The following is a 24,327-nucleotide window of genomic DNA, read 5'->3' on the forward strand; positions in this document are numbered from 1 at the left end:
CAGAGGGCGAACAAGTCGGTGGAAATCTGACTGGAAGACCCTGCCCTTAGATGCAGTAGTGGGAAACAGTAGCCAAAGATGCACAGCATAGCCTCACAAAAGGCTTTGACCTGCTGCAAGGTCACCACTGGACCTAGGAATTCAAGGTGCATCAGGACGAGAGATGGAGTTGGTTCTTTTGAGTGGGATTGAGACTAATTTACATAATGACTCGCCTTCTGCGAAGAGTGACATGAACTCGCCAGTTCTGCTTGGACGTCTTATGTTTATTCTTGGACTTACCCAAAGATTTCAATATTGAGGAAGACTGGCCTCAGGATCCTCGAGCTGGGCTTTAGTGGAGCCTTCTCGTGCTTTGCCATGTAGACATTTGTCTCATGATCTCAGATAACTTTTGGGTTCATCTGGGCACAGTCATTGCAGGCCCTGGAGTCGTGCAACAAACCCAAGCATCAAAGGCACACCTCATAGGGCTCTGTTACAGACATTGGTTTGCAACAGTTCCTACTAGGCTTATTCCCTGTCTTAGTGAGTGACATCACTTGCACACAGGAAAAAAGAAGAGCAGAGTTATGGATTGGAGTCTGAACACAGAAAAAAAGGAACAACATGGATGTAGAGCCAAACAGCGCCATCTGCCGGCATGCAGGAGCACTGCTTTGAATTTTTCTGGATCCAGTGGGGCACCTGTGGGTATTCACAAGATGAGGACTCTGTGGTAAGAACTATACATCAAAAGAGAACCTTACGGAGATGTGTTATGCCCTAGCACATAAAGAACCACATGTATGCATAAGGGCACATTCTTAGACCTTCCCATTAGCAAAGGGAGTTCCAGTGGCCGAAACCTGCAGAGTGGTAACATGTGCATCTTTATAGTTCGCATGGGAAACCAATGTCCAAGTGGGTGCTTTATGACTCCAATGATGTCAATGATGCCATAGTGGAACTGCTTCCGGCAACAACTTTGAACCAGCATGTTTGACTAGTATGGAAGAACTTTGGCAAAAGTTTCCGACTTCAGTCTAGCACCTGGGACATTTAAAAGGTGAGGAATCTGAAAGTAGGTGGAGTATCTACCAGAAAGATAGTTACCAAAGGTAAGTAACATTTTATTTTTGATAAAAAGGGTTCTATGGCTAGGCACCCAAAGAAAAACCTAATCTAGCTTTCAATTAAATAAATGTTTAGTTAGCCTGACACGACCTGATTTTGATAGTCTCTTTTATTCCCTACAATGCGAAAAATAACATGTCAAAGAAACCTTGGACCAAAATTTTCTTTTGTTTCAAAATATGATTTTGTATTTCCCTACTGATCTTACTCTCAAAGCTAAGCCCTATCTATCTGTTCAGAATCAACTCTTGGTGAATGGAGTTGCACACTAAAGACAAACACTAAAAAACATTTCCTAATGCGTACCCTTAATGAAAACTGCTAATCAGCTGGAACACAGAGAAAAGGTGCAGATCCAAAACTACTAAGTAGAAAATGTAAAAATAAATTAATCTGAAAAAACACTAGAGGTACATTTACAACCCTACAGATAGACTGTGTTAGAATACTGCATTGTGCATTTATGCTCCCTCACAATACAGTAGTGCACACACAACGGTTTTAAGTGGAGAACAAACAGATGAGCTCTGATGTGATTTTGCGATGGGTAACTGATAAAGGGTATTTGAAATCTTAAAATCCCTTAAAATATATAACCAAAAAGAAATCAGACTTACATAAGTGCCTAATTAGTATGTTTACTTTTGAGCCAGCAACAATCTGGGCAGAATTATACTGAAAAACAGTTTGTAATACTGTATATTTTAGAGCATAGTGTCCATCGACTGCTGAAAGCTACTCACAAAATGACAGTGCCATTGCTACAGTAGATCTCAAGACCACTACCTTGTTTCAACAGTACATTTTATTGTTCATTATTTGAACAGAATTGCTAAGTGCTTTGCTTTCCCAAAGGATTATAAAAGAGCTACACAATGTCCCCTTTGTGATTACTTGCATACCCTGAGAAAATAACTCAAAATCTTCTATAGCAAAATGGCAGGTCGAGTCATTTTAGCATTTACAAAATTCTGCTATTCCAGTAGATCTTTCACTGTAGATGTCACACTGCCTGGAGCAGTATCCATTAGGAAGTCTCCTTTATTCATCCAACAGCACTGTACATAGTGCATCTTCTTTGTCCGTCAATATAGAAACTATTGCTCCATCGTTAAATTCAAAGGATGTTCCTCCATCCACAACCATGCAGGCATCCCAACAACGAGAGCGGACACAGACCCTGGAAAGAAAACAAAAGGGAAAAAAGTAACAAGTGGGTAAAATAGTTAATGAAGAATTTAAAGTCAAGACCTAAATACAGCTTCTTAGTTTTAGGACTCAGGTAATCATTTATTTGTAATTTAATGTTTATATTTTGTGCATTTTAGTCTATAGAAAATTCAATATGTATGTTTGCATTCTTGCTTTCACTTTATGTGGTTTCATTTTAGGTAAAAAAAACACAGACAAGTTCGTTATTCCCAGGACAGCATTTTTGGTGGTTATTTTTTTCAGGTGGCAGATGCACATTTTCAAATAGCTACAGGTGCAAAATGAAAGCCAGAAAGCTTTGCATAACGATAAGTGGAAACTGGAGCTTCTCAACCAAAAGACTGGCCAGCTCCTTTGCCCTGACCTCAGTTTCAGCCCAAATGTAACCAATAACAAAATTCTGGAACAACACAAATTCCATTCACCAGCAGCCCAGAAGGGAAGAATTAGTGATGAGGAGCCTACAGTAGGAAGAATTTGAGTACACCGGTACAGGAAGGAAGTAGCGTGTTCTCATGAATGCCTTTCTCCTGCAGATTCTTCCCAATTTGGAAAAAAACATTCCCATAGCACTATACTCCAGTAAAGCGGTAGGGAGGAGAAGCAAAGAGAGAAAGCTATCCAGTACCTACCAACCAGAATACGAATCCCCATCTTCAAGGATAGAGACAGGGATAGAAAGTTTGTAGGAGTCATTTCCAAAAATTACCTGGCAATTTTAATGACAAATTTCCGGTCTCCAACACTTTATGTGATACGGTACAAAACAACTTCAAATGAAGGATTTAAGATCCAAGGTTGTAGCATTCTAAATTTGACAAACATAGCTCTATATTTTTTGAAGAGCATACATTTTACCATTCAACTGGTAGATCTAGTGACACACGTGCATTGCCACCTAGTGTGGGACAGGTTCCACGACTGACTGGTAATGTCTATTAACGTGGAGCGAGTTGGCAACTGCTTAAATTTGTTGCTAGAGCTAAGGGAAGAAAGTCATAATTTAGAATTAACATTTAACATCTGCCTTGATCATTTTTCCGTGAGATTCCACCAGGTAGTAAATGTCTATCCATACCCAAACTGAACGCCCACACATTTTACCTACAATATTGCTGGTTAGACATGCATTGATTTTCTTACAAGTGTGCGAACATGAATTATGTGCTCTTCATGGATACAGTACTGTAGTATGCAAAAGTATTTTCTCAGAAACTTGCAGCCGGTGTGGACGAATGTCGGGAATGAAGAATATCACACCTGCTTAGTCTGGATTCCACCTCATGTCTGTCTTCCACCAGTGTTTGATCCTTGACCCTTTATTTCACTCTTGCTGGTGCTTTCTCCTTTTGTCACTTTTTTTCTGCCTTTCTCTTTTTGCTACTTTCCTCGTGTATTTTTCTTTCTCTTGCTCAGGGTCAAAGTCGTATGAAAATTAAGTGCTGCCCCCCCCAAAATTAGTACCGATGGGCTCCACTTGCAACCACCAGCTCAAATTAATTCTGTCAAGGCCGGACTCGAGGAATATGCTGTCCTTTCTTGCTTTATTTTAAACATCAGCCTCCACTTTAACAAAGCACAAAACGTCAAAAAACTACGTTTCCCATGAACAAAGGAAAACAGAAACAAACGAGGTATATCCAATCACACCGTTGGGCATTCATTACACTCCTTTGTCTTCTTTGATCTCCCTATTTCGTCGCTGCTCAGCCCCCCTGTTACCTGCCCCGAATAAGGCCTCCCCGTTATTGAAGGGTTTTCTTGCTTGACTGGGAAACTATTGCACCTTTCGAATTGAAAAGGGCCCTGTAAACGCTATCAATCAAAAGACTGGAAAATGAAGAAGTCATTTAAAATTTGTGAGGCTCTGAATTTTGCTTTACAGAGCAATAACTCCAAATATTTTTGGGCACTAGTTTGAGTGGGCTTCTCACCTCAAGCTGATTAATATATTTCTAAATTATAAAAATAGTGAGTATAATGAGAAACTATCTCAATTTATTTTACCCGTATCATCTGGAATGTACGCCACAGTCAAATAAAGGATTAATAACATTAAATATAGTAATTTCTCCAGGGCTGTATTTATTTAATTCATCATTTCTGTAGAGCCCTGCATACCACTCGGGAGTCTCAGAGATGGCATACAAGAGATGAAAGTTTAAAATTCCATGTTAGGCAAGTTAGTCACTAGACTTAATAAAACTGACTACAACTAAAACAATGTAGAGCATTGTGGACAGACAGAATGTCTTGTATTGGGATCGTTCGCTCTTCTCAGCAGGCAAAGTAGGGATTTCAGTGTCAGTGAGTTGGGATCTTGCGTCAGAAGGAACATCACTCTGGAAACAGGATTCTGAATTCTCCGTAGTTTATGAAGACATTTCGTGGCAAAATCCTGTGTAGATGCCATTATAGTTGTCTTCAGACTATACATGGAGCCACTTCGCACTCTACTCAATAACAGCATTCGAATTTACCAAAATAACAAATGATACACAGTTCTACTTTAAAGTATTTTCTGCTTCAGACACCCAATGTCTCAAACACTGCCTGCAACTAATTCAGACTCAGATTTCCGGCACCTGCCCGAGGTTCAACCCCACTTAAACAGAATTCTTGGTATTTGCCAAGAAAGATTTCTGACCCATCTTCCCTCAGAGGGGCAAATTGGGCCAAAAACCCTCTTGTCCCCCTGCAGGGACAGAAATCTTGTGTGCCCTTCCCCCTTTTACGATACAGATTTAGGGGTAACGTCCTGAATCAGGAGGAACCTATTTTCCTTGGGGGTGGGACAGTGGGGGAGAGTGTATGGTGGGAATAATTCACAAAGATTCTATTACCACTTCTGGAGTAGGGATATGGGGCCAGATGTAGGAAAGGATTTGCAACTCGCAAACGGCAAAAACTGCCGTTTGCGAGTTGCAAATCGCATTTTCCTATGCAGAAATGCATTCTGCGAGTCGGACCGACTCGCAAAATGCTTTTCAGAATCGCAAATAGGAAGGGGTGTTCCCTTCCTATTTGCGATTCCTAGTGGTATGCAATACCATTTGCGACCGCATATGCGGTCGCAAATGGTGTTGCAGTTACCATCCACTTCAAGTGGATGGTAACCCACTCGCAAATTGGAAGGGGTCCCCATGGGACCCCTTCCAGTTTGTGACTGGACCCAAAAACATTTTTTCAGGGCAGGGAGTGGTCCAAGGGACCACTCCCTGCCCTGAAAAAATACCGAAACTAAAGGTTTCGTTTTTTTTTTTTTTAAGTGCAGCTCGTTTTCCTTTAAGGAAAACGGGCTACACTTAAAAAAAAAAAAACTGCTTTATTTAAAGCAGTCACGAACACGGAGGTCTGCTGACTACAGCAGGCCTCCATGTTTGCGAGTGCCCATAGTCGGTATGGGGCCGCAATTTGCGACCCACCTCATGAATATTCATGAGGTGGGTCATTGCGACCCCATAGCGACTCGCAGACGGTGTCTGAGACACCGTTCTGCATAACATTTTGCGAGTTGCAAATAGCGAGTCGCTATGACTCGCTATTTACAACTCGCAAAATGTTTCTTTGCTACATCTGGCCCATGGTTCGAAAGTAGGGTAGGCCACACCATCCTTTTGTTTGTTTTGGCACCGTGTTGAAATCCCCTGTGTCTAGTGGGCTTTTTGCCAACTCCCTTCAGGGGAAGATTGTGGGTAAGCAACCCCAATCTACCCCCAGGCGGGCATGAAGACTGGTGCACCCGTTCTGGTGTAGGGTATGAATGAATGAATGAATACATTTACTGTGTGGTTACTAAAAACCATTACAAATAGAAATACGTAATCAATTTCCACAATTGACTAAAAGAATGTACAAACCAAAGATTAAAGCCAAGTACAATTAAACTCCATGGGTAAATCATTTTGCCAGTGCAAATATTATTTGTTTGTTAAAAAAAGAGAAAAATTTCTATAATGGCACAGGCACCGCTTCCCTCAGTTTCTCCTTCAATATCGAATGTGCATGATACATACATTTTCCGAAACTCGCTATTTCTGGTACACGTTCCAATTTAAACAAGAGGTTTTGAACCTCCATAACACAGTTCGAATGCCATGTTGTAGGGAAAATTGGTCTAAAAAATTTGCGACGTGCACTATGTAGAGCTGGGCAGCCACGGAAGATGGCTCAGTGTTTCCTTTTTGTAATTACACAAACTACAGCGTTTGATGTTTCGGAGAGACTCCCAGTCTCCATTCAGCTCCCGTACTGGAAAAGGCACCAATCTTGCCTACAATATGAGTTTTAGGACACGTTTTCCCAGGGCTCGCCTCAGCTGCATACATTTTGGATAAGATACATACGATGGTTTTAAAAATGCTTGTACAGCCCGTTCCTGTAGGATCTTTCTATCTGCTTCTCGTGAATAAAGCAGAGTCTGCCTTCTAATTGCAGTTTTGATTGCAGGCCACTATTGGGGCAGTGAGCCCAATTCTCCATAGCTAAATTGAGCTTCTCCACAGTTTGTTGTAAATACATCTACCACGGGTTACCTTTTTAGAATTATGTTTAGAACTTTCTTCACTGAGTTCTCGGGGGGCAACAACTGTCCGATAGAAGTACTGCGCCAATACGCCCATATGCTCAAATTTTTTATTTACTAAATCAAATTCGAGTCTAAATCAAGATGTTGCAGGTATAAGAAGGCAGTTGGAAAACTTTTCTAGCACGAGCACTGCAATTTGTCTAGCTCATCTGCTAACTTGCCTGGAAATGCTTCAATCGCTGGCATTAATTTTGCGGTTATGATTCTCCTAATGGCTATAGCTGTTGGGCTGTCAAGCGAACTGTTTAATTTACAGAGAGCGTGTGTATCATAGTCCCTTTGTTCTTCATCCTTTGAAGATGTCACTTGGTTTTTCAGGTGTCACTCAACCAGGGCGCCAGGTAGTTGTAGCTCTGCGCACAATCTAGCTTTTGATCCCTCAGCCACAATTTCCTAACCCTTTTTCTCGGATAGTAGCTGAAGACCAATTACTATGATTTTACTTTGGTTGGCAATTGCATCATTGTTTTGGTTGAAGCTGTTTAATGCATTCAAGGTTCTCTGCAGACCAATCCTAGTATGATCTATTAAAACAATGTTTTCCGCATACTGCACAAGGGCGATTTTCTGTTGTCCAATCTTCGGGCGGTCAGAGCCTGGCCCAATTCGACTGTCGATAAGTTAAACAGGGTTGGCACAAACACGCAGTCCTGCTTGTGCCTTCTTTGTTGAAATTTTGGCAGTTGCTACTTCAGACAGTCTGACTCGAACCCATGTCCTGGCAATAAAGCGACATTATTGCTCTTAGTAATATGGGGGGAATGTTCTACTTTGCAAGCTTCTGCCAGAGGATATTACGGACTACGCCACCAAAAGCTGATGAATAGTTAACAAAACAGGCAAAGACTGGCGGCATGTTCTTTGTGGCCGCTTGTTGGGCAATGTAGGAGAGGGCCACAATATTGTCCACAGTAGACCTGCCTGCGCAAAACCCAGTTTGCTAAAAAGGGAGTAGGCCCTCTTCAGAAGCCCATTTAGTGAGATCCTCCTCAATCAGACTGGCGTAGGTTTTTCCCTCAATATCTAAAGGAGCAATTAGCCTATAATTCTTTGGGTCCGTATTGTCACCTTTCTTAAATATTGGCTGCAATAACAAACTCCTCCAGGAATCAGGGACATCTTCATATAGCCAACACTCTGCATACATAGGTGAAATAACTGACCCCCAAAACTTTGGATCTTCTCCAAACAGTGTGCCAGGTAATCTATTTGGACCCAGAGCCCCTTATCCTTCCGGATATGGTTCAACACTATTAATACTCCTTGGGTGTCTTTTGCAACAAAATTTTTCTTTGCTGGTTGGTGCCCTTGGGTCACATCCTTTGCGTGTTGGAAGTTGAGCTGCTGCACTTTTGCCTATGGGATTACTGATGGATGCCCCTAAAAGGACCTTAACATGCGCTGTCCATTTATCCGTGAGGACTGAGTTGCCCCTGTTGGTCTTCCTGTGGCATATGCTTGAAACGTGCTGCCAACATTTCTGGTGCTTGTTCCCTGCAATTAGATCAAAGAACCTCAACAACTCAGCTTCTTGCCTTTTCCTCTTATTTTCCCATATCAGGTGCTTGTGCGTCCTGGTTGTTTGGTAAACTCCAGTCTCCCAATGGGTGTTCTGTAGTTGGTATAAGCCCTGGGTGCAGCTCTTAGTTTCTGGGCACTCTTTTTGATCTCTTGTGATAAACCCATGGTGTACCTTGACCCCATAAAAGCTCTTTTCTGGACATTTGTTTGCAAGAGGATCCACGGTTTAGGGACAACAGATCACCAGCCCTGGAAAGCTGCTGCAATTTGGGATGAAACTAACCAACCCCCCCCATAGACACTTCCATTCCTCAAACCTAGTTCTTGCATCTGGTAACCATTTTATCCTTCGGGGGAGTTTGTATAATTCGTCAACTGACGAGTTGCCAATTGCTGGAATTCGTTTACGATTTTCCCCTTATGCTGCCAGTTACACCCTTTAGAGTGCATGATTACTTACTCCCAGATATTGCACTTGATAGTCAGAGATAAAGTCACTCAGACTTCTTGCGCGAGTTTGATGGATCTCCTTCCTTCCGAGCTGATTTCGGTTTGTTTGTTTGTAGGAAAGCATTGAATCTGAAACTTGTTACACAGAGAGTCCCATCATATGGGCTTGTGGCCCCTAACTTATGCATATTGAAGTCTCCCAATAGGATCATCTCGAAGGTGAAATGAGTATTAATTATACTTTCCAGCTGAAGGATAAACTTGGCAGCTTTCTCCAGTGTATTGTTTCCTTGTTGGTTAAAGTAGACATTAATAATTATTATAGACTGTGCTCTCCTGAGTCCCCTTGATAAAGCCAGCTTGTAGCATTTCCGACCCTGAATTAATTTCTACGTGGGAGAGCTTTTTTTGTGATGTTTTATAAATGTCAATACTCCTCCTGATGGTCTTCCAAACAGGTTAGTTTTTTGCACTGGCTGAAATATTCGGTGCATCCTGGTAACAGAGTGGGAGAAAAAGACCACGTCTCTTGAAGACAGATGACATCCACGTCACTCAAGGACAACGCGGCCTTACTGTGCAGTACCCTGGTGAGGCCCGCCACGTTCCAGGACACAATACTACATGTGCCTCGGGCCTGTAAATTAAATGCTACTAGTGGGCCTGCAGCACTGGTTGTGTCACCCACATAAGTAGCCCCTTAACCATGTATCAGGCCTGCCATTGCAAGGCCTGTGTGTGCAGTTTCACTGTCACTTCGACTTGGCATTTAAAAGTACTTGCCAAGCCTTAAACTCCCCATTTTTACATGTCACCCCGAAGGTAGGCCCTACGTTAACCCATAGGGCAGGGTGCTATGTAGATAAAAGGCAGGACATGTACCTGTGTGTTTTATATGTCCTGGTAGTTGAAAACTCCTAAATTCGTTTTCCACTACTGTGAGGCCTGCTCCTTTCATAGGCTAGCAATAGGACTGCCCTCATTCTAGGAAAGTGCCCTATTTCGTAGCATGGTTGCCCCCGTTTCCTGCCTGTTGTCAGTGTGCTTGTGTTCACTGGGACCCTGCTAACCAGGACCCCATTGATTATGCTCTCTCCAATAAATTTGGTTGCTACTAACCTTTTATCCCCACAGTTGGCATACGTGTGCCCCCATGTAAGTCCCTAGTATATGGTACCTAGGTACCCAGGGCATTGGGTTCAAAGGGATCCCTATGGGCTGCAGCAGTTATTCTGCCACCCATAGGGAGCCATGCAAAGGGTTCTGCAGGCCTGCCATTGCAGTCCGTGTGAACTGGGTGCACGCACTGCACCCGGTTACTGCACCAGATCACTGCAAGTCACCCCTATGGTAGGCCCTCTCAGCCCAGAGGGCAGGGTGCTGGTACCTGTGTGTGCGGGCAAGCCTGCACTAGCAGAGGTGCCCCCACGAACTCCAGCCCCATTTTTATGGACTTCGTGAGTGTAGGGATGCCATTTTATATGTGTCTGGACATAGGTCAATACCCATGTCCAACTATATAATGGTATCTCCAGACCTTGGCATGTTTGGTATCAAACATGTCGGAATCATACCCCAATACTGGTGCAAGTATTGGAACTATGATCTCCTCTACTCTGGGGGCTCCTTAGAGGACCCCCAACATTGCGGCCAACAGTCTTACATGGTTTTCCCGGGCAGTCCAGCTGGTGCCACCCCTCAGACATGTTTCTGCCCTCCTGCTGCTTGATCTGATCAAGCCCAGGAAGGCAGAACAGAGGATTTACTTTGGGAGAGGAGGTAAAACTCTCTCCCTTTGAAAATAGGTGTGACTGACTGGGGAGGAGTAGCCTCCCCGAGCCACTGGGTTTGCTTTGAAGGGCACATTTGGTGCCCTCTGTGCCTAAACCAGTCCACACTGGTTCAGGGACCCCCAGTCCTGCTACTTGTGCATTTCACCCTGACAACTACAAACATAGGACACTCAGTCACACCTGCACTCATCTGCATACTGAATGGGTCTTCCTGGGCTGGAAGGGTGGAGAGCCTGACACTTACATTTCAAAGGTTAATGGTGTGCCCTCAGACAGAGGACTGCCAAACCCCTTACTGGGACCCTGGCAGACAAAACTATACTCAAAGGGGAACTTGTGCACTTCAAAACAACTCTTTGAAGTCTCCCCCACTTCAAAAGCATTTTTGTGTATATAAACTGGGTCCCTGACCCCACCAACTCACACTTCTGAATCTGCAACCTGTCAAGAGGAACCGCCTGACTGCCCAAAGGGCTCATCTGGACTGCTTTGCTGAGAAGGACTGCTGCCCTGCTGTTGCCCTCTAACTTTGCTGAGATGTGCTCTCCAAGGGCTTGGATTGAGCTTGCCTCCTGTTTTCTGAAGTCTCAGGGCGCAAAAGACTTAATCTCTTCAGGACGCACAGCCGTTTTGTGACTGAGAAATCACCGCATAGCCGAACCGGAACGACTTCCGAGTGAAGATTCGACAGCGTTTGCCTTGCGACACAGAATTCGACGCACAGCCCTACCGGATCCACGCACAGCCAACCCGGAATGACACAGCCAATTTCCCGAGCGGAACCTGGGCATGTTTGATATCAAACATGTCGGAATCATATCCCAATACTGTTGCCAGTATTGGTTGTATGATTCCATGCACTCTTGGGGCTCCTTAAAGAACCCCCAGCATTTCTCCTACCAGTCTTCTGTGGTTTTCCGGACAGGTCCTCTCTGTCCTCTCTCCTGAGTGGGTCTCACAGCGACTCCTGTGCCTGCTGCCAGTGGGTTGTCTGTGAGGGCTGCCTCCTCTTCTGGTGACTTCCCAACTGCTGAGGGTCACCCCGGACTCCCCTCCTTGGGTTGATTCCCCTGGACCCTGCAGGTCCTCTTCAGCCCGCTACAACTGAACACTCCATCATAAACTGGACTTGGTCTCCATCCTTTGCAGGTCCTCTTCTGTCAGGATCCACCTTTGGGTTATTCCAGTCTTGGTTGGGTCTTGCCCAAGCCTTCTCCAAAGTCCTCCTTGCTGGTTTTGGGTACAACCAGGTATTACCTCTGCTCTCATGATCGCTGGGGGTCACTCCGGTACTCACCTCTTGGGGTTCCTAGTTCCTCCAGCTCCCTTCTCCTTATTCCACTTCCTTGGGTGGGGGACTTCCTTTCACTTTCCACTTTTTTAGTATATGGTTTTGCCTTCCCCTTGGGCCCTCACCATTTGCTATTGCATTTACCAATGATGTTTGCTTTTATGCTCTTTACTGATTGCTAATGTGTATAATAGTGTCTATACTTTCCTCCAGTTGGGGGATTGCCTACTCAGTATTCTAATAGTTGTGTTACTATAGTAAAGTACTTTCTGTGTAACACAGTGTGGTTCTTTCATGTGTGAGAGTGCTGTGTGACTATAGTGGTATTGCATAAGCTTTGCATGTCTCCTAGATACATCCCGATTGCTCATCCACAGCTACCTCTAGAGAGCCCTGGCTTCCTAGACACCTCCTACACTTTACTAACAGGAAATACCTGAACCTGGTATAAGGTGATAACACCATAGGTACCCACCACACACCAGACCAGCTTCCTTCAGACACTATTTCGCAGACAGAGGGGAAGGCCACTGACAGCTGTTCAGCAGAGACATCAATCATGTGCAGAGATTTTGCCTAATTCAGAAAAGGGGAAAAAGCTGTGCTAAACAGTACTAACTCCCTTGTACACATCCAAGAGCCCCAATGGACGTTCTTAGTCGATCTAACATTAAGTTGGTGCAGCATGTCCCCACTTTGGCTTTTATTAAGAGCAAAGATATAAGTGTTTAATTCAAGGCCTTGGACAAGGAGTCCACTATTATAACATGGCGCAACTCTGACTTGTTAGGTAGGGTGGTGTCAGAAGTGGAACAATAAAAAAAAGTAGGGAATAAAGGTTCAAATATTGCAAAGAGAAAAATACCCCGACGTGCTAAGGATGTCGTCTGGCAACCACCAAGGTGTTAATAGCAAGATAGGGTTGAAACAGCGGCCGGTCAGCCACTAAAACTGCAAGTCTAACAAAGGGATCTCTAGGGGCGCATTGAGTGGGGACAGCAACTCTCTACATGGAAAACGTTTCATTCAAGTTCAGCCAGCTGCTTCAGGATCAGTGAGGATGTGCATCTTAGCACATGGAGACTCACTTTACTAGGGACTTCAAGTAAATTAAATATGCCAATTGGGTATGAGCCAATGTTACCATGGTTTTAGGGAGAGAGAACATGCACTTTAGCACTGGTTAGCAGTGTTAAAGTGTGCAGAGTCCTAAAGCCAGCAAAAATGAGGTCAGAAAACGAAGAGGAGGAAGGCAAAAACTTTTGGGGTTACCCTGGAGAGAGGCCATTTCCAACAGTGTGCAAGTCCCTTTTCAAGCAGACTGCAATGGCAGTCCTGCAGAAACCATCTGTGGGTGGTACAATACATGCTGCAGCCCGTGGGGAACCCCTGGTGCCCCAATGCACTGGATACCTAAGTACCATATACTATGGACTTATATGGGGACACCAGTATGCCAATTGTGGGGTGTGAAAAGTCCTAAGCAACCAAATTTAGAGGGAGAGAGTATTGTATTGTAGTAGTATTTATATAGCGCTTACTACCCTTGGCGAGGCATCGAAGCGCTTTTCGGCAAGTAGCACGCTACTCCGGGACCCGAAAAGAATTAGTGTTGGATTAGTATATGGAAATATGAGTACAGTTTTAGTATTATTATGAGTTAATTTGAGCCGCGGATATGAGGGTTCACTCACTGGTGTCCTGGTTGGCAGGATCACAGTGAAAACAGTAAAGGATACTGGCACCAGGCACAAAGAGGGGGTAACCATGCCAGTAATCAATAAGAGGGTAATTTCCTAGTGTCCCAAGGCACAAATTTGGCTTTGTTAACTGGTTCGGATTCTCTACAGAAGGGAGGTGGGGGGGGGGCGTCAGCAGAGGTGGGGTGGTCGATTGAGAATTGATGGTTCTCAGGCGTTCCCAGTCTCTTTTTTCCCTAATACCCCTTACCGGTTGGGCGTCTTTGGGCTTAGAGAGCTCATTAATTGGTCTTGTTGAAAGCTCGTACAAGGACTAGGCAGTTTTTGGATTCAGTGTAGATATCTGGGGCACTTGTAATTTAGCCTGTTAATTGTCCTATAAAGCCGCTTGAGGAGCTACTTGATTCAGGGTGGTGAGGGAACTACATGGTTGAACAGGCCCCCACTTGTGGATACTCGTGGGCTCTCCATCCCTCTGTACTGAACTCTGAGGAGCTGCTATCTCTGTGTTGAGTTTGCTTCCACTTAAACGCACTGTATTAACTGTGTTAGCAGCCTCACCCTGCTGCTGGACGACTTGGGCTTAAGTTTTTTTAGTGGCTTCCGCCAAATTATAATTATGGTGATTGTGCTGGATAGGGGGACCTGTGTCCAACCTTCGTTTATGTTGAAATATGGAAAAGAGTGGCTTTGTCTTGGGGGGGGGGGGAGATGCACACGGATATCATATGCTCATTTTTCTTTTATTTATTTTTAAGGGAATTTACCATGTCCAAATTGGCTTGCTGTGCTTTCAAGCACTTTTGGCGCTTCTTTAAACGTTTTTTTGCTCTCCATGTTAGTGGTACGAATTTATCCGTCCGCCTCCCACTGTCTGCACAGTCACTCTTGTCCTTCTGATAATTGCTTTCAGCGCATACGTTGTCAATTTTGCTGTATTCTAGCTGACTACATTCAATGTTGTGTCCCTCTGCAGTCTTCCTGCTTATCCAACTTCATGCCCTGCTTTTTGTGATTGTCTATTTCCTTCTCTATCGACCTCCCTCCTTTGCGTACTGAAGCCGCTGCCATATTGATCCTTCGGGTTGGCACCTAGTGTTGCCAGGATTGTTGGAAATGTTTCCCATTTTTGCACTATGTCCGGGCAAAGACATCAAGTGTTCCAACACCTTCTTTTCAATTTCATCTATTTTCGCAATTTCCGCTGTAGTATGCATCATTATCCGCAGGGTCTCCACCTGATTTTCCAGTTTGTGGGTTTGCCATGTTGAGGCATTTGTAGGGGCCATCAATGTTGAATTCACGGATCTCAATACCATGTACTTATTATGGGCCAGGCCCATAGATGGTTGAATAGAAGTTGTGTGTGACAATGCTGAGGCGTCAAGGTTGGCAGGTGCTTGTTCATCAGGGGCATTCTCTTCCCTGGTTTTAGAGCTGAAAAGATTTGGAGAGGTGTCCTAGGATAGTTCCACAGCTAAGGTTGTATCCGCATGGGGACTATTAGGGGACCTAGGGGACCTATCCACCTCCAAATCATGGCCAAACTCCTAATGGACTTGCACAGTGACTGATCCACTTTTGTGTGCTAAGTTGTCCAAGAGAGGCATATCCTCCTTATACTGCTCACAATTTAATTTGTAGACCAAACTTCGAGAGTTGCTACGTGGGGACTATTGACAACAGCTCTATAATGGAGCTCAAGTCTCCAAGTTCTTTGATGTAACTTGTTCCCCCTTTGGAAATTTGTCCAAAACAATCTGGCATGAATGGCTGATTCCTAGGGGGAGCTGCGCTGGAGGCTAAAGATGCCTTCTCTTTTATCAGAAAATAAGCATTAATTTCCTCTGCTGCCTGTCTGTGTTAAATTCTTTTCTGCTCCTTGTCAGTGGACCAATGGAAGCAATGGTTGATTGATTTGATTAATTGATTTTAGTTTTGTAAAAGCGCTCAGCTACCCACACAGGGTTTCACAGTGCCAAGCTAAAAAAAAGACAGTGGCAGGACAACCCCGAAGCTAAAAGAGCCACATCTTCAAGTTCTTATGGAAGACAGAAAGAGTGGAACAGTTTCTTAGAGTGTTGAAAGTTTTGCAAATGGTAGCAATGGTAGTAGCAGTGGGAACAGTTTCTATCTCATCCTGAAACTTAGACTCCGGGAGTGTTGAGTGAGTTGGGGCCCTTTCCTCATTTGTTGACGAGGGATGTTTTCATGTTTATACCTTGATATGGCTCTGGCCATAGGGCCCCTTCTATGCCTTCCGTCTCATCACTGCAGCGGTTCTCATGAAAGTGAAGACCTTAGGTGACCTCATGAAAGTGAAGACCTTAGGTGGCCTCTACACCCTCAACAATCTATCGGAGGGGTTCCTTATGTGATTTTTCATATGGCAGCTTAATGTGCCTTTAGGCTGCATCACCTAAGATTCACTGTTTATGACTTGCAAAAATTGGGTTACTCATCGGAAATTGCGATTCCCAATGATTACCAGTAAACTGAGTTGATATCAGTGGCAAGTAGCTTCTGCGCACAAGGCTGAAGTATGGATTTCTCCAAAGCATTTGACCACATTAATCGGTCCCTATTGTGGGGGAATTTTTTTTAACTTTCCATGCTAATGATTTCAGTGGAAATTTCGCTTATTGTGACCCTCCTATTCTGCTGGTATCTATATTGAGCATTTGAACCAGGGCCAGACTTTCTAACTCCATGTCCTACGACATTGTACTCTTTAAGATCCATGTCTAGCAGGGATGCGTGTTTGCCCCAAAGTTTAACAAAACATGTTTAGGCAAACATTTTAAAGTGAATGTATAGTTCTCCACCAACCTTGCGAGTTAATAGGGCTGGGATATGTTACAATGCAGATGACGTAAAGTTGTGTGATCAGATGCCTACTGGCCTACTTAGAAGATCAATCACTTTAAAATACCTGAAAACTCAAGACACAAGCTTCGTGAGATTCCCACTATGGCAGTGAAAAATTCAATAGCAACAACTGTTTGTGCTGCCACAAGAGCCATTAATGCTCGTTTTGAGAGATGGTCTTTGTTACCATTTATTAAAGAAGTCTTTTTGAGATTTTAATTGATTTTGTGAACTGACTTATTTACTAATAGGTCAGTTTGCAAAACGGAATTGACGAAATGGGGTCGCAGAACAAACTGCCTAATATTTATTGGGAAGGTCACAATCTGCGACCCCTTGCTTTTGGCTACAATCTAAGGGATGGTGATCTGCAAGGGATAGCAGACCACCATCCCTGTGACTGGACTTCAAAACAGTTTTTTTTTATTAAAAGCATCCAGTTTTCTTTATAGGAAGTGGGGCTGCTTAAATTTTTTTTTCTTCTATTTTTAAACATTTCAGTGACACATCGGTAATGATCCTATGGACCACTGCCTACTTCCATCGAATTTGATTCTCAAAGGGTAAAGGTGCAAAAGTGATCCCTCCCCTTTAGCGAATTCGTTATCACCCCAACTTGCGAGTTGGTAACTGATCAATGGTTGTGACAGTTATTTGGAAGCTACACCCAAAACATGTCCCTTTCAAAGTGCGCTTTGGTACAGTTCAGAAAAGAAAGTAAAAGTTACTTACTCTGTAAGCATCTGTTAGTGGTATGTAGTGATATAGATTCATATGTTGTGCATACTATTACCATCTAGTGTTGGGCTCAGATGTATACAACTTGTTTTTCTTTAAAATGTGTCTTTTTGAGTCACAGGATCTGGTGACTCCATCTATTAATGACAATGTGCATGGGCATCGGCTTCACTGTCAGATTATTTCCCCACATGGAGGGTGTGACTGAAGATGGAGAATAAAGAAGCAAAAAACTATGACCATGCAAAGTAGGAAGTATCAGTATGGTAAAATAATAAAAGAAAAAAAAGTAAGAGTGTCTGCAGCAAGCACAGGTGTCCAGGGAGGAGGGTGGGCACATCTGAACCTACAGTACTACACGCCAAGAACAGATGCTTACAGGTTAAGTCACATTTTCTGTTCGTGGCATGTGTACTTGTAGATACACATGCTGTGCACAGACTGTAAAGCAGCCCTTTCAAAGCAGTGGCTCAGGACGTTGCAGAGGATTACAAGAATGTGTGTAGAACACCCTGGCCAACTGCAGCCTGTTGCCTGGCCAGGACATGCACAAAGTAATGTTTTGTAAAGGTGTGAGGAGTGGACCAGGTAGCTGAATTACTTATGATAGTGGTATATTCCCCACCAGGAAAGCCATAGAGTCACTTTCTTTCGAGTAGAATTGGGTCTAGGAGGGGCAGGTAGAGACCTGTTTAACGTTAGCATAAGAAGTGTGAATGTAATGACAAGCCAACTTGCAATCCCTGCCTTAATAATGGCACATCCTTTGTGTGACTTAGAATAGGACACAAACAGCTGCTGTGTCTTTCAATATGGTTGTGTTCTGTCAATGTAGCAAATGAATGCACTTTTGACATACAGATTACATAAGGAGCTTTGCACTACCGACTCTGGATGTGGAAAGAAGACTGCCAATTCAATTGTTTGATTTAAGGTGGAACCTGGAGGCAACCTTAGGGAGGAATTTAAGATTGGTTCAGAGAACCACCCTATCCTGATGAACCTGAAAGAAGGGTTCTTCCACTGTAAGAGCATGTACCACACTGACTTGTCTAAGATAAGTGATGGCTACGAGGAAAGCTAATTTTTATGAATAAGAATTGTAATGGGCAGGAGAGAAGTGGCTCAAAAGGAGGGCCCATGAGCCTAGTAAGAACAATGAAGGTTCCACATCAGAGCAGGTTCGGTCCAGAATAACTCATTTTAGACCTTGTATGGAAGCCTTAAAGACTTGTAGCGTATTGTCTATTTTGAAGGTAGGCAGCCACGCACCCAGATTCAACCGGATGGAAGTGTAGGCAAGGACTGACTTGTGGAAGTGAATAAGGTAGCAGACATTTATTTGTACCGTGGAGGTGAATAAGGTAGCATACATTTTCTTGTACCAATGCTGCCAATGGATTGATATAATTGGGAAATAATATTTGTACAATATTGTACAAAACTTTTCCACTTTGCTGCATAACAGGCCCTAGTAGTATGCCTGCGTGCTTGTAAGAATAGACATACATTCCTCCAGAAGGTTGAGGTAACTAAACTCTAAGACCTCAGGGGCCTAATTGCAAGGTTGAGTTGTAGAGGAATGGAATGCCGGAGAGTGCTGTGGTTTGGCCTGTTGGGAAGCTTCTTGTGGGGAACTACTGAGTGCTCTGGTAGAGTGGAGTACCATGGCTGCTGTGCCCAGGTTGGAGCCACCTAAGATGAAGGTTAGGGATGTTTGCCTCAGCCTGCGGATTACAAACGGTAAATGGAGGGGGAGTAAAGCATAGGCAAATATCCCTCACCAGATTATCCATACTGCATTGTCCATGGACTGTGGTAACGCAATGGCAAAGTTTGGGCATTTTGCATTTTCAGAGGTGGCAAAGTATGGGAGTAAAACCTGGGGGTGAAGGTCCCACTCGTGGATTTGTTGATGTGTCCTGCTGAGCAGGTCGGCTAGATCGTTGTCACCCCCATGAATGTGTGGAAGAAGCAGATGCACTTTGTGATGTCTTGCCCATCTCCAGATGCTCCAGGCTACTGATGAGTTTGCTGGAATGTGTGCCCCCTTTTTCTATTGTCTGTGTGTTCTAGGGAAGTTGTATTCTGTGAATACCCGTGAGTTGTGGTAAACCTGAAAGGGAGTACTTTGAACTGAAAATGTTATCTACTTGCCACAAACCTCCAGTATTTTTGATGCAGTGGGTGAACAGGAATGTGAAAGTAGGTGTCTTTCAAATCAAGGGTGGTCATGATGTCTTGTTGCAGCAGAGGAATTACATCTTGTAGAGTCACCTTGTGGAAGTGTTTTTGGAGATAAGAAGTACAGTGTTGTGGCAGAACTGGTTCTGTGACTCCTTTTCCAGTTAGGGCCTATATCTCCTCTTGCAGGAGGTGCAGATGGCCTGGGGACATTTTCTTTCACGGGGAGGGAAGTTGCAAACCCATAATTCTGGGGTGATTTAAACGGGACTGAAATCCCTATAACCTTCCCCTGACAGGTGTTGTGTAATCAGAGGGAAAGGCTAGATGTTCACGGTTTGGATGACTTGAGGGGCGGGGGCTTTTTGGGGGCAGTTTCCTTTCCACTGCCTTTATTATTGCCCCTGTATTCCCCACCATACTACCACTGAGGGTGTGTGCTTCATGGGCTTGTAGTACGTGGAAGAGGTTTCTGGAACTGGAGTCTTATCAGTGCTTCGGTACTTTAAGCAGCTAAAAGAGCCAAGAGGAGTGGGTGTCACCAAAGCTCCCATGGCTTTGGCAGTTTCGGTATCCTTTTTACTTTTCTCTAGCATTGGGTCAAACCAATGGACAAACAGAAGCTGACCATCAAAAGGGACATTCAAAAAGTTTTGCTGTACCTCTGGCTTGAAGATGGACACTCAGTCATGCATGGCGGCGTAAAAGGATACTTGTATTTCGCTCCTCTCCCACCCCAACCCGGCTGCCATATCAGCAGCATCCAATGCGCAGCGGATGTTTGTGCTGGAGATGATTTTTTCTCTCCACCACCAACTCCTGTCCTCTTTTACAGTACTGCTCTAGGACATACTGGATAATTTCCACCTTCTGAGTCCAGTGTGGGCGATCATACCGGGAGAGCAAGCCTATAGAGTTGGCAATATGCAATCGAGTCACAGATTGCCCTGCTACTCTTTTGCCCCCAGCATCAATCTTTTTACTCTCCCGGTCTGGTGGAGGTGCGTCCGAGTATTAGCTTGTTTTTGAGCTGTATGTATTACCAAAGCGTCAGGGGTTAACTGAGGGTGGCCCAGAGTGCATCTTCGGATCTGGTGCTGAAGCAGCAGTTGACGTGGACGCTCAAAGCTTTGAGGAGGATCTCGGCGCCATATGCTGCTCAGGTGCTAAGTCCAGCTCAAAATGACGGTGCCTACCATGGCTGAGAGGCTGTGTCACACCAGAGTCCTCATAGATGGCACAGGAGCGGGAAGATAGTGCTGCCTTTTGGTGAGCAAAGGGAACTATGGTACTCACTGCAACCTTCGGAATATGTTGGCCCAGCAGAGGTTCTTTTTCCACGACATCCAATCAGTGAAAAGGCCACCTCAACCACAGCAGCTTGGACATCTAGCGGTGATGCAATGCGCTCTTCGATTCCAAAGGGTCTTTTTGTTCCCAAAGGCCAAGCACGCCGAACAGGAGTCTTCAAGTTATTCGGGGGACAAACACACATTGTACACTTTGTGGAGATATGACCTCTGATAATTGGTGTGGTAATTGGGACAAAATCGAAACAGAGTTCTTTCCAACACACGTTTAAACCAGTTTAAAATGTGACCAAAAGCACGATCATTTGTTTTCCGCATCCAACAGGGGAAGATCCGAAGGCCCGATGAGAACAGTGTGCGGCGTCGAACTAGAAATCACACAAACATGTCTGAGCCTGGGCCTGTCCTCCCCCTGTCGCACAGCAGTCCTCCCAGCTTCCCTGTTGTCCTGAGCCTCTGTCCCCTGAAACATGTGCCCACTGCCACGGACCCCAGGTCCCTGATCGTCCTGTGTTTGTGGGGTTGCCTGGGGTCCCTGTAGTGGTGGACACACTGCTGATTGATGTGTCCTGGGGGCAGAGGGATGTGCCCGCTGGGTGGGTGCTGGTGGTTCCAGAGGGAGGAGGCTCTGTGGTGGTATGGCACTGTGACTGGGCCACTGACTGTCCAGAGGTCCCTGATGGGCCAGGTTGGTCATCCAGATCCAGGAGTGCAGAGCTGCTGTCATCACTGTGTGGCCTCTTCTTGGGGGGGAAGGAGGAAGGGGGAGGGGGGTACTGGATGTGGCTGGCACCTCCTCTCTGGTGACGTTGTGTGGGGTCTTGTGGGGATGTGAAATCAGTGTTATTGTTACTGTGTGTGATATCTTGTGCATGGGTATGTTTCCCTCTATGGTTGTTATTACTAAGGCAGCTTTGGCTTGAGTGAGTTGTGATTTGGTTGGCTAAGTGATTGTCACTAGTGTGCATGCTGTGGTAATTGGTGTCCATGCAGGACTGTGAGTGGTATCCATGCATTGGGGGTGCATGAAGTGCTGGTTACTGGGATGGGTGGGTTGTGATGGTGGGGTATATGTGAGGTGGTGGGGTGATGGGGGTGAGGGTAGGGGTAAGGGTATGTGATGGCATGCAGGTAGGGGGGTGAAAGTAGTAAAGATTTGACTTACCAGAGTCTAGTCCTCCTACCAGGCACTCAGGATCCATGACTGCCAAGACTTGCTCCTCCCACATTGTTAGTTGTGGGGGAGGAGGTGGGGGTCCACCGCCAGTCCTCTGTACAGCTATCTGGTGTCTTGCAACCACACACCTTCCCCCGTAGGTCGCTCCACCTCTTCCTGATGTCATTCCTTGTTCTGGGGTGCTGTCCCACGGTGTTGACCCTGTCCATGACTCTCTGCCATAGCTCCATCTTCCTAGCAATGGATGTCTGCTGCACCTGTGCTCCAAATAACTGTGGCTCTACCTGGAAGATCTCCTCCACCATGACCCTTAGCTCCTCCTCTGAGAACCTGGGGTGTCTTTGTGGTGCCATGGGTGTAGTGTGAGGGGGGGACGACAGCGGGTTGTTCCTGCTCGAAGAGCCAAGTTTTGAGGCGCTTTCTGAAAGTTAGGAGGTCCTGGGTCTTGCGTAGGTTGGTGGGGAGGGATTGCCCTCGAAGAGCCAAGTTTTGAGGCGCTTTCTGAAAGTTAGGAGGTCCTGGGTCTTGCGTAGGTTGGTGGGGAGGGATTGCCCGCCGGTGGTGGTGCATTGGATGCGGGGGACTGTTGCAAGGTTGACAGAGTGGAGCTGGCGGGTTGGGATGTGGAAGTTGATTCGTTCGTTGAGGTAGGCAGGTCTGGTGTTGGGGAGGGCTGTGTGTGTGGATTAGGATTTTGAAGATGATCCTTTTGTTGATGGGCAGCCAGTGTAGGGATCTGAGGTGGGCGGAGACGTGCTTGTGGCGAGGGAGGTTGAGGATGAAACGTGCAGCGGCATTCTGGATGTGCTGGAGTTTTCTCTGAAGTTTAGCTGTGGTCCCAGCATAGAGGGTGTTGCTGTAGTCCAGTCTGCTGCTGATGAAGGCATGGGTGACCGTTCTTCTGGTTTCTATTGGAATCCATTTGAAGGTCTTGCGTAGCATGTGAAAGGTGTTGAAGCATGAGGACGATATGGCGCTGAATTGCTGAGTCATGGAGAGAGATGAGTCAAGTATGATGCCAAGATTGTATGCGTGGGGGTCGGGTATGGTGCTAGGGTGGTAGGCCACCAAGAGTAGTTCCATGCTGCCTTGTTGGGTCCGAAGATGATGATTTCGTTTTTTCCGGAGTTCAATTTGAGGTAGCTTGCTATCATCCAGCTAGCGATGGCGAGGAGTCCAGGGTGTAGGTTGTTCTTGGCGGTACATGGGTTTCTCGTGAGGGAGAGGATGAGCTGGGTGTCATCAGCATATGAAAATGATGTTGAAGCCGTTTGGGCGGACGATGCTGGTGAGCAGAGCCATGTAGATACTGAAGAGGGTGGGGCTGAGTGAGGATCCTTGGGGGACCCCACAAATGGTCTTGATGGCTTTGGACCGGAATGGGGGAGGTGAACTCTGAGTTATTTCGGAAAGGAAGGAGGTGAGCCAGTCCAGGGCTTCGTGGTGAATTCCAGCGTCAAAAAGGCGTGTACGAAGGGTTTGGTGGCATGTGGTGTCTAAAGCTGCGGAGAGGTCTAGAAGGATGAGGGCGACGGTTTCACCCTTCTGCAGGCTGGTCCTGATGTCATCTGTGCAGGCGATGAGGGCGGACTTGGTGCTGTGGTTTTTGTGGAAACCAGACTGGGAGACGTCGAGTATGCTGTTGTCCTCCAGGAAGCGGGACAGTTGTTTGTTTACGATCTTCTCTATGACCTTCGCAGGGAAGGGGAGTAGAGAGATAGGTATGTAGTTTGTGAGGTCTTCTTCGTCGTCTGCTTTAGGTTTTTTAAGCAGGGCGTTGACTTCAGCGTGTTTCCAAATATCTGGGAAGGTTGCGGTCTTGAAGGAACTGTTGACGACAGCCCGGAGCTGGGGAGCGATGATTTGGCTGGCCTTGTTGAAGACGAGTAGGGCCAGGGGTCTGTTGGGGACCCTGAGTGAATGGAGCTCATGGTTTTGCTGGTTTCTTTGTCGGTGGGGGTCCAGGTGTTCACCCAGATGGTGCGGCAGGGTGCTGCGTCGGTGGTGGTGGGTGGCGATAATATGAAGCTTTCGTGTATGTCTGCGATCTTGCGGTGGAGGTAGCTGGAGAGGGAGTTGCAGAGGTCTTGAGAGTGTGGAGGGTCGATGGTGCAGGATTTGGTGAGTTCTTTAATGATGGTGAAAAGTTCCTTGCTGTTGTGGGTGTTGTCGTCTATGCGTTCTTTGTTGTAGGAGCATTTGGTGGTCCAGATGAGCTGGTGGTGTTGCGCATGGCTGATTTGAGGGCAGAGAAGTTACTCGCTGATGGTTCTTGTCGCCAGGCTTTCTCAATTTTCCGGCATTCTCATTTGGAAGTCTGAAGTTCTGGAACCAGGGAGCTGTCTTGGTGGTGCTGGTCTTTTTGAGAGTGGTGAGGAA

The 24,327-nt window shown here is 45.4% G+C and overlaps 1 protein-coding gene across 2 annotated transcripts in view; it reads right to left on the minus strand.

The window, feature by feature from the left end:
* Positions 1 to 1,734: 1,734 nt before the first annotated feature.
* NADK2 (NAD kinase 2, mitochondrial) overlaps positions 1,735 to 24,327 on the minus strand; it is a 547,365-nt gene continuing 524,772 nt past the window's right edge. For both annotated transcript variants that reach the window (XM_069221023.1, XM_069221015.1), the window contains exon 12: positions 1,735 to 2,296. In XM_069221023.1, coding sequence (XP_069077124.1) covers positions 2,158 to 2,296 — 139 coding nt within the window. In that variant the 3' untranslated portion in view covers positions 1,735 to 2,157. The remainder of the gene's footprint in view (positions 2,297 to 24,327) is intronic.

The sequence above is a fragment of the Pleurodeles waltl genome, chromosome 1_1 (assembly GCF_031143425.1).
Source record: "Pleurodeles waltl isolate 20211129_DDA chromosome 1_1, aPleWal1.hap1.20221129, whole genome shotgun sequence".
Lineage (NCBI taxonomy): Eukaryota > Metazoa > Chordata > Amphibia > Caudata > Salamandridae > Pleurodeles > Pleurodeles waltl.